The sequence below is a fragment of the Antrostomus carolinensis genome, unplaced genomic scaffold (assembly GCF_000700745.2).
Source record: "Antrostomus carolinensis isolate BGI_N321 unplaced genomic scaffold, ASM70074v2 scaffold3595, whole genome shotgun sequence".
In the NCBI taxonomy this organism is placed as follows: domain Eukaryota; kingdom Metazoa; phylum Chordata; class Aves; order Caprimulgiformes; family Caprimulgidae; genus Antrostomus; species Antrostomus carolinensis.
In genome coordinates, this window is record NW_010316926.1 from 48,111 (window position 1) to 58,691 (window position 10,581).

The window sequence follows — 10,581 nt, forward strand, 5'->3', positions numbered from 1 at the left end:
AAACATGAAAAGCAGGGAGAGACAGCCTTAAGCTGAACTGTCTATCATTACAGAACAGGTTCTATTCGGAGCCTTCTTCACTTAAGTGAGCTGAATAACGTTACAGCTCAGCACTGCTTCTCTCATATAAGGGTGTGTTTCTTCCTTTAGACAGATTTCTCCTAATTAATAATTCCAGAGTGTTTTTCAGGGAGGGTGTGGTAGTCTGGAGCAAATGTCTTGTTTTATATATATATTTTTTTTTTTAAACTTATATCTGGATTTTAAGTGGACAGTCTCCTCATTACCCTGTTTCTCTCACCTAGAGAGTTTTGCCAGGACCCAGTATTACCAGCAGGCTTTGGAGCAATTGAACAGCAATCCTGATGCCCTGGAAGCCCTGGGTGCTCCCCCTCTTAAGGTTCACAACATCCGACTGACAGATGGGAGCAACCGTGTGGACACGGAAAGAGCACAGGTAACGTTGGGGAGGTGGTGACACAGGGTGGCTTCCCAAGGTGCAGGGTGACAAGGGATCAGCTATGGGATTTTCAGCAGGTCATAAGTGACTTGAGGGCACCAGGAGGCAGTAGGGTGGGATGCCAGTTGATTTGGAAGAGGAATGGATTTCCAGAGAATAAATCTCTGTTTTAATGCAAAGGACTAGAAACAGAAAGAGCATCATCTTCATGTTGCACTATGTGGGCACATCACAGAATGCCAAGGGACCTCCCAAGCCAGTCAATCCCCCTCCTGCTACTATAAGCCACAAAATCATTTTCAGAAACATATCAGGATCCATCTTTAAAATAGCAGCTGCCTCCCTCTTCTCCCTGGATACATCCCACGCTAGTTTTTACAGCTTTATTCAGAACAGAGATTTATAGCTGCTCACCAGCTCTGCTGTAGCACAGCACAAGTGGTGTGGTTTTTAAAAGCATTTGTGAGTCTGTGCCACAGAGGATGTGGAGGAAGGCTGCCCGGCACAAGGCTGAGTGCTGGAGTTACACAGTGACTGGAGAATGCTGCTCTGGGTGCTGAAGTGTTGCACAAGGCTGTGTCAGCCCAGGGTTGGGGCGAGGCAAACCTCACAAACAAGTCCGCTTCCACCTCTGGGTTGGTGCCTGAAGAGGACTTTCCATCAGTGTTTTTACCCCTTAATCCAGCCTACTCTTCCTTGGTTTTGCTAGTGACACAAAATATCCCTAGTGACCTCTCCAGGCAACTCACTGAGGGAATCTCATCACATTTGAATCATTTTGTTCCTCCTGGTGAGGAGTTTGGAGTCCTGAGGACAAAGCAATGGCAGTAAGGAGTGGGACAGGTGGTGCAGTGAAGAAGGAGAGTGGACTGTCAGAGCAAGAAAAATCAGCCTTTAACCAACTCTCATCAAATTCCACTTTCCATCTCGCTCCAGCCAGATACCTTGGGCCAAAACATTTCCCAAATTCTCATGTTTTAGAGGTTCTACAAGGCAAAATATGTAAGACCAAAAGTGTGGGGAAAAAAGCACTACTTCTTAGACTGACTGAAAAGAAGAAGAGAACTTGTCCCACTGATGTTTTCCTGCATCGCCTTTTAAGAATGCTGGTTGCTCGAGTGACTCAGGATGAAGTCAAACCCTGCCTTCTGCCAGCCTCACCCAGGACACAAACCGCCAACTTTCTTCTCTGCTTTTTCATGCTCATGAGCATTTATGTTCTCATGAAATAAACTAGTTAATCATCATCAGTGATTAAGTCATAGATCAATTTACTGACTCTGCAACATCACCAGCTCCTGCCCACTGGGCGAGTGGTGGCATTTTCCCTTTGTAATTGCAGTACCACCAGCAAACACTACACTTGAAAGATTTCTTTCCTTCAAACGTTAGACAGAGCTCAATTAGCTGTGGTCGGTGCTTCAGCTCCCAGCTTTTTTAAACAGCAGAGTGGTAGAATTTGTAACACTGAGAAAAATCATTGAACGTCTCATTGCCTCGGTGCCTGTTAACGGACTGATCTGTAGAGGATCCCAACCTACAGGCTTGTTATGGTTATGGGAAGCTCTAGCACAGTGAGGTCACCCCTGGATCACTGTGCATTCTGGTAAGGAAAGGTGTTTGCTCATAAATGTTTTGGAGAGAAAGTGGTTTTCCCTGGGGGCTGCAGCTGTAACACAGTACATTCTTTCAGCAGAGAGAGATTAATGTATGGCAGAGCAGGCATACTTGTATAGGCCTGCACACATTAGCCATTTGAAAAACTTAGTGAAACTCTGAAATATGTTAAAAAACCCATAAAATTACGGTTTAAGTTTAAAAGGAGGTGTTGCATCTGACTGTAGGAGGAGTAAACGTCCATTTCAGTAACATCCTTCACTGAATCTTTAACGTACTTTTACATCTGCAGATAAAGTTACCAGTATCTGGAACAAAATCAGCGGGGTACCTGTATATTAACTCAGAGATGGACCACTCCCATCGATGGTACGTACTGGGAGAAATGTATAGATGGAGGGAGGGAAGTGGTAGGAGAAAAGAGTGGAGCAGAATATTTACTTTAGTCATTGGTCTTGCTGAGATCATGCACACAAAGGAAGAGGAAATTCATGTCTGAAGGTCTTGTGAAAGGTTATTACCAGCATTATGACAAAAAATGTAAATTAGTTGAGAAATATATTGAATTCATCCCTGTGAACACAAACAGGACAACACGAGCCATTCTTTGTGTGTAATGTGTTCTACAAACTATAATATAGCTCAGTATGTATATAAATACTGTGAGCCAAGGTAACATACTGTCCCCTCCCACCCCTCCTCCCCAAGAAGGTGCAAAGCCATTGAATGGCAGTCCTAACTGGAGTCTAGTGTCATCTATTGCAGTAGGGGAATTATCTTACATATTACATTGGAGCCTGTCAAGGTGAGCTAAAAATCATGCAGGATTTTTTTCAAGCTATCCAATACACACAGTCTTTATAGTTAAAAAAGTGCTAGGGCAGATACATTAGAGTAGAAGGATGCTCTGACTCCACATCATACAAGTAGTGACTTTTCATGTTTGTAATGCTGAAGTCTGAAAGCCTCTCTTGTCAAGGGTAAACTGATTCCTAGATCTCAACAAAAAATGGCTACATTAATTCCAAATCCATCTTCCACTGCAAAAGAGGAAACTCCATTAGATACAAACCACCTCACATGCACTTATTCTCAGAGTTTGTTAGACACTTCTGTTCGCTCTATTTAGAAACCCAAAGCTACAACATTTTTGCTGAGCTGCCACCAGCCATATGGTAATGTTTTCTTTTCATAATTAGATGAGCATGACTTACTGTATTTCTTTCCCGAATAGCTGTAGGAGGTAAGGGGAGGAAAGCACTAGGCTGGGACTTGAGAGGGCTCAGCACTAGACCTGGCCTCTTCCCTAGTGACCAGAGTTATCCCCAGAGGTCCCCAGCCACCTTTCTTCTACACATATGCTTCCCTGGGCACCTGGGCTCTGATCTCCTCACTCATCCTCATCACTTGCTCACAGGTGGAACGAAATAACAGTCCCCTCCTGTTTCACTGAGTCGCTGTGAGGATAGATAACTGAAGATTGCAAGATGTTAAACTATGGTAGTAATTGAAGCGTATACATAACTCTCAGAGTTTTGTTTTAAAGTGAGCTTTCAATGCATTTCTACAAGCTTAATAGGAAAAAAAAAAAAATGTATCTTTGAATCATAGGTTAAAATCCCAGGATGGTTTGGGTTGGAAGGGACCTTAAAGCTCATCCAGTCCCAACCCCCCTGCCAGCAGCAGGGACACCTTCCACTAGACCAGGTTGCTCAAAGCCTCATCCAGCCTGGCCTTGAACACTTCCAGGGAGGAGCAGCCACAGCTTCTCTGGCCAACCTGGGCCAGGGTCTCACCACCTTCACAGCCAAGAATTTCTTCCTGATACCTAATCTAAATCTACCCTCTTCCAAGGGTTTGTGGCGGACAAATCTGTCCTACTCTGCCATCTCTGCTTACATGCAGAGTCCCACGCACAGCTCCACTTGGGGCTCAGCAGGACTTGGTGTCCTTACACTCAGCTGAGGAACTGACTGTAAAATGGCTGGTTCCCATGAAAAGGAGCTCCTGAAATCCCCAGAATAAATAACAAATGTAAGGAAGCCATCCTGGTGGAGCTTTGTAGAGTGTGCACATCCACATTTCCAGCATAGATTGGGGAGGCAACCAGACTGATCCAGACGCAGTTAAATGACACCAGGAGGTGAGTGCTTTGTGCAAGAGTAGTTGTGGCTCCTAAACCACTGAAATGCTTCTGACTCTGAGTGCACAGTCTGTCCATATTGGTTTATTTATTTATGTGGTTACTAAAAAAAAAGGGCAATTGCAAAAAGGGAAGTTTGGAGCGCGTGAGCTGGTTTGGACGTGGAGGAGGTGGTGGTGGTGGCATTCACTCAGGCACAGGCAGTGCAGGGATGGGGATGGTGCCCAGAGACAAGGGCAGCCAAGGCACCAGCCCTGCAAAGTGACACTTGCCTGCCCCAAAGCAAGCAGAAGGAAGGGCAGAGACCCCAGGCCATGCTGAGGGGAGCAACCAGCTGCTCCTTCAAACCTCATTTTGAACAAGGCAGTAGTTTGTCCTGCATCGGCTGGAGGTGGAGGGCAAAGAGCCCTGCTGCAGAGCCATTGCACAGAGGTGTGGGAGCCTGAGGGCCTAATTGTATGTACTCAGCACCAACTCCAGCAAAAGCAGAGCTGGGTGAGCGCCAGGAGCTTTTGAAAAATCCTATCTTAGTACCCTGAAATAATAGTCCTTCCCAGCTGGAAAAGCAGCACGAGCAGTCTCACAGAAGTGGGCTTGGAGCAGAGCTTAGAAGAAGCAAAAGCCTCCTCCTCAGTCTCCAACAAACGCAGTTTTCCTTCTCCTTTGACTAACCACTGTCAGGGTTTCAGCAGTCACACTGAGTGATCACACAGTGTTCAGACTCCTCCAAGCCAGGATAATTCCTTAGCAACATGGTCTGGCTCCAAGGCTGGAGAGGAGCCGAGCAAGGAATGCACCCGCAGGATGGAGAGGAAGAAAGGCACCGGATCGGGGGAGGAATGTCCTATCTAAAAATAGCTGGCAGGATTTTATTTGTGTTGCAAATAGGAACACACATCCCAGACCTTTAAGACTGAACTATGCTATTAGGGAAAACAGCTCTCTGAAGCTGGCACTCACAAACCAAGTTTTAAAACACTTGAGAGAATTTTTAAAAGCAATGTATGCGTGGAATGATTTGTTTCTCCATACCAGCTGTTTCTACACCGACTTTACTACTATATTAAAAGTGATTGAAACAAGTTAAAAATCTCTTTTGGTTTGTGTCAGCTGGTGCCTTCAGGATGTCACCTTGAAACTGCGAGATGGCCAGAATATTCCAGTTTACCAAGCCCCTGTGGAAAGCATCAGTGTGCAAGAAGGCTAAAAATCAAAGGCAGCTGCTTCTCCACCTCCCACTGAGCTGAAGGAGCCATTAATCGATTGCACCCCACTGTGTCTGTGAATGTACAGAGTTGTCACAAGTGACAATTTAATGTAAGTGGGTGCTCTCAAGACAATTTTCTCTCCAAGATTGACCTCATCATTATCATAATGGTAATTTTTTTTTCTTTTGTTGGTTTATTCACGTGTTCACCAGAAGCCTAAAATAAATGTTTTGCAAAAGACTTGCTGTTCCAGAGAAGTCATATGTTACGTTCTGTGTGTGCTGGTATTATGAATTTGAAATAAACAAATAAACTGCGAGGACACTGAGATTTTCTACAATTGCAGCCCAAAGTCAGGGTAGTTGGGCTGCTCAGTCATGGCTTGACTACTGAGCTACTCAAAGCTATTCCCTCACCTCTTCTGTTCTTTTACATTTCTCAAGAAGGTGTTACCTAAGGCAGGAGGGACAAAGCAGTGAAGGTGAAGCTCAGCAGCAGCCCCTCCACTCCTAATGAGTAAATCATATATCAGGTAAATTTGCACCCTCAGTCATCATTAAAAAGCTCATGAGATAGCCAAGACCACTCATCGTAAGTTATGAATCCAGGAGAAGTCTCACTATCCACATGCTCATGCTGAAGGTTACTCAGAGAAGCTGTTATTCCACACCAACACTGCCCAACATAAATTTGGGAGAGCACATTCACTCCCCCACTTCTGCTTAGGTAGGAAAACACTCGGCAGGTGCTGACACAGTTCAGTCAGACTACAACAAGAGATTCGGATTCCACTTTGATTCTGTCAAGGCAGCAGCTCAGCCAGAGGTAGAAAATTGACCATCCCCATGAGCAAGTTGAGGAATTAAAAAAAAAGGCATATTTCCACCTTCCCTCCCCAAACCACACAAATTCTGACAAATTGCAAAGCCTAAGCACAGTCTGAGAAGGTGAAGAGACCCAAGTACCTGATCTGCCTTCATACCTTGAAGTAACATGCGAGCCACTAAGAATATCCAGAAGAAAAAGTGTCTTGGATTTATTGTAACAGAGCAGGTTAATCAAGATAGTGAAAGCCCAAAGCCTACACCACTCAACTGCCTTTCCCCTGCCCCATCACAACATCCAAATTTGAGTCCCAGAGATCCACCAAAGGCATAGGCAATGCAAAGCTTTTCAAGAGTATTGAGTATTAGATAGAGAAGGGAGAGCTGGAGCAAAGAATCATTACAGACCAGCGAGCATTTTCCTGCTCAACAATGACCCAGCAAGCTGGGCGAGGTACTTTTGAACAAGTCTGCAAGAGCATATGCCAAAGCAAATGGAGGGAGAGACTAGAGAACCACAGCAACAGCACCTGTGACAAAATGTTTTAGAAGAAAAAAACCCAAACCACTCCAGATGTAGTTTGGGATTCACAAAGAGCTGCCCAGGATGAACAGCACCAGTGGGACCTGATCCAACCCATATGAATACCCACCATGCCAGGGGAGGGATTAGGATGAATCAAGGAGAGACAGGGTGTCCCAGCTCTAAGACTGAAATCACTGCTATGTGGTTTCACAAAACAAAACACAAACCATGTGATTTAAAAACATTAGCCTTGCACTACTGCAGCCTACCTAGCAAGAAAACCACCTGGGAGATGTGGAGTTCTCCTGGCCTCCCAGTGTCTTGGAGCTTGGGCAACTCTAGCTTTCAGTCACTGAAGAAGTTTGGTAGGGACCCAAACAACTGACAAAGAAAAGTCCAATCAACCACATCACATCCATCAGTTATCACTTCCCTGGCTGCAGCTTTAACTCTTCCCATCTCCAGCGAAGCTGTGGCTCTTGAGAGCAACCCCAGCCCAGGCAGTCCATCCCTACCTCTGTACTAGGACCATCTGGCATATGCTGCCATTTGTCACCACTGTGCACTTAGTAGGTGGCTGCAAGGGGTACAAGTGTCTAGGAAACCTGGCCACAACCACCCCAGCCTGCAGAACAATGTTCTCTCACCACCCTCCCATCTCTTGAGCCATCATGCACAGCATCCCCAGTCTGGCATCACAAATCACTGCACCACAAGACCACCCCCTGGGCTGGCTCTAACCCTGGTTATCCCAAGCCAGAGGGAGATATTCCCCACATACACCTTACCAGTAATGCTGGAAAATTTATTACCTTGCTGGGGGAAGCAGAACTTGTGAACAGGTTGTTCTCTAGAGACCTACCAGAGCATCCCTTTAACTTTGAGCACTCCTGCTCATCCTAACTAACCTATGGGTTCATCATAGTTGTGAACATGGACATCATGTCCTACCAACATTTCTCTAAATCAAATCTTTAAACCTGGAGAAGGAAGAAAGCAATAGGTAGAGCTGGAAGCCAGCAGATCACTGGAGTAAGAAAAGAGTAAAATAGCATTCAAATCCCTGCTTTTGTTTTACCTTTTAGTAGAAAACACAGAATTTCTTACCTCTTGACCTTGAAGAGCCTCAGAAGCCACTTCCTCTGCTGTATTTGAGCTCTTTTTAAGGTACACATATTCAAAAGGAGGAGAAAAAAACAGCAGCAAGCTGGTATGTTCAGTGCCAAGCTGCTTCAGCCATGTGGCTCCCATTAAATACACCACAGCCCACAGCTGCTTTCAGAGAGGACACAGGTGCAGCAGGAGCAGCCAAGAGAGCTGGAGCATGTCGGGAAAACAGGGAGAGCAACGGTCTTGGAACCACCAGCAGCTGCTGAGAGCCTAAATAACTTCGAGAAGACACCTGGGCACCCCTCTTCCCCTTTTCTTCTCTTCTAAGGGACACTGGAGCAGGTTAGGTTGTGTTTAACTTCGTTAGCTCATTGAAGCACTAATTCATTATAATTACATTGTGTTACCTGTCACTTAACACTGATCTGGACAGTAATTTCATTTTTATTGAAAAAATATTAATCTTTTGATAAAACACCCTGGAACCTCCAGTTAAACTCCTTCAGAAAGACATTTTTTCTAATCACAGAATAGATAAGGTCAGGAGGAACATCTGGAGATCAAATAATCACAGCAGGGTCAACTAGAGCAGATTGCTTGTGACTGCATCTATTCAGGTTTCGAAGATGACTAAGGATGGAGACTCCACAGCCTCTGGACGAGCTGTACCAATGCTCAACCATTCCCACAGGAAAAAAAATAACTTCCTGTGTTTCAGTGTGTGCCCATTGCCTCTTGTCCCACCACTGGGAAGAATCTGGCTCCATCTTCTTTACTTTTCCCCCACAGGTATTTATACACACTGATAAGATCCCTCCCAAGCCCTCTTTTCTCCAGGTGGACAATCCCAGGTCTCTCAGCCTCATTAACAAGTGCTGCAATCCTTTAATCATCTTAATCATTTCAAGTATGTTAAATAATTTCTTTTAAATTGGCTTGAATATTTGCATAGTTCCTTTTCCAGTTGTTGGTGTGGCGAAAACAACCACCATGTTCATGACCTTTGCTGGATTACATGTTTGTTTCTTACTCTCTAGTTTGATTTTAATAGCTTCTGCCAGGCAGTCATCACCCTCAAGGAAACTATCAAGGCAGCAGGGTGTCCAGGGCATGAACTTCTTTACAACTGAGGAACAATAAATGCTGCTTAGCAGAGTGTTACAATGCTTGCACCTATTTGAGTTGGACCTGACTAGTACACAGGGGCTGTATTAAATGAGATGTTTTAAAAGCACCAGCTTCATAAAGGGAAAGTGGGCTGACATGTTGCCTTTTGGGTATTGCCCTGGTTTGTAGCTGGGACAGAGCTGGTTTCTTTTTTGCAACTAGAACAGCGCTGGGGTTTGGGTTCAGCTGGGATTTGTTAGGAGAGGAACGCTGAGAACATCCCAGTGTTTTAATTTTTGTCACTGCAAGTGAAGGACTTTGTGTTTTGTCCGTCTGCAAGTGCAAGATCTCAGGGGGCAAGGAATATTTAAATTAATAAACTAAATTGGCATATCCAATAGGATATTCCATACTATAGAATATCACATTCAGTATATTCATGAGGGGCTCTTCCTCTCTGGCTCTCTCTGGCTTTGGCTCAGGCTCTGGCTCTCCCGGGATTGCGGTTTCGGTTCGGGATTGTCGCTCCTCCGGGATCGTGATCTGGGAACAGGCCAGGCTTGGTCGGTGGGTGGTGAGCAATGGACTGGGTATCACTCCTTTGTATATTTTATTACTATTATTGTCATCATTATTTTTTAATATAAGTATTATTTTAAGTTTTATTTCATGTATTAGATTTTTATTATCTCAACCTGTGAGTCTCTTACCCTTACCTCTCCAATTCTTTCCCTGTTCCCTGGGGGGACAGTGAGCGAGCGGCTGTGTTTGGCTGTTAGCCAAGTGAAACCACCTCAGCTACTTGTTTGTACTGGGTGTACATGGCAAGGTGCTGGCAGCAGGGGGGCACAGGGGTGGCCTCTGCAAGGAGAGGCCAGGCACTCCCCAGTACCAAACTCAGGTAGTAGTATGTTTTTGTCCAACCCATGGGCCTGTCAGTTCACTTCCTAGCTTGGGCAGATGTCTTGCCTTGACAGGGAGCATTAGTCACTTAGAAATGAGGATGCATCCAGTTCTTTCCTGCCATTTGCCTACATCTTGTCTGCTTGTCAAAGCAAAATCATGTTCCTCCATTTTTTCTGCAAAATTTGCTACAAAGTTCCTTGCAGCATGGCCCAGGCAGGAGCGATGGAGACCTGTCATGTTCTTGATGGTACTTTGGAAGACACATCACACCTGGCTAAACACCTTTGGTTCATTTTATGTAGCACCAAGTATACAAAAAATACCAGAATCATGTAATTTCTCAACCAGTCTAATGCAGTTTTGGTTAACTGGCTTTCCTAGAAGATTTAGAAGCAAGCACCTTTATTTGATACCTTTGCTTGGTAAGGCCCATGGCAAGAACTTCCATCCAGCAACCAGACCAGCTGGATCTTCCAGGGTGCTACTGGAAGGCAGCAGTCAGCAAGGTGACACCCCAACAGTTCACATTTTCCTGTCAGGATTAGTTAAAAGGCACCTGTGTAATTCTGTACGCTGGGATTACAAATTAATTGAAGAGTTGGGGTACAGTGATTTCAACGCATCGCCAGCTGAGGTGTGATTCTGATTGTGTGAACAAGCAAAGACTCAGTGCAATTAAG

General features: G+C 44.9%; 1 protein-coding gene across 1 annotated transcript in view; it reads left to right on the forward strand.

Annotated features, from left to right (window-relative positions):
- The window catches only part of COA1 (cytochrome c oxidase assembly factor 1), an 8,081-nt gene extending 2,654 nt beyond the window's left edge, over positions 1 to 5,427 (forward strand). Inside the window, exons 2-4 of the mRNA XM_010168386.1 lie at positions 306 to 457; positions 2,370 to 2,446; positions 5,331 to 5,427. Of these exons, the coding sequence (XP_010166688.1) occupies positions 306 to 457; positions 2,370 to 2,446; positions 5,331 to 5,427 (326 nt within the window). The remainder of the gene's footprint in view (positions 1 to 305; positions 458 to 2,369; positions 2,447 to 5,330) is intronic.
- Positions 5,428 to 10,581: the final 5,154 nt, after the last annotated feature.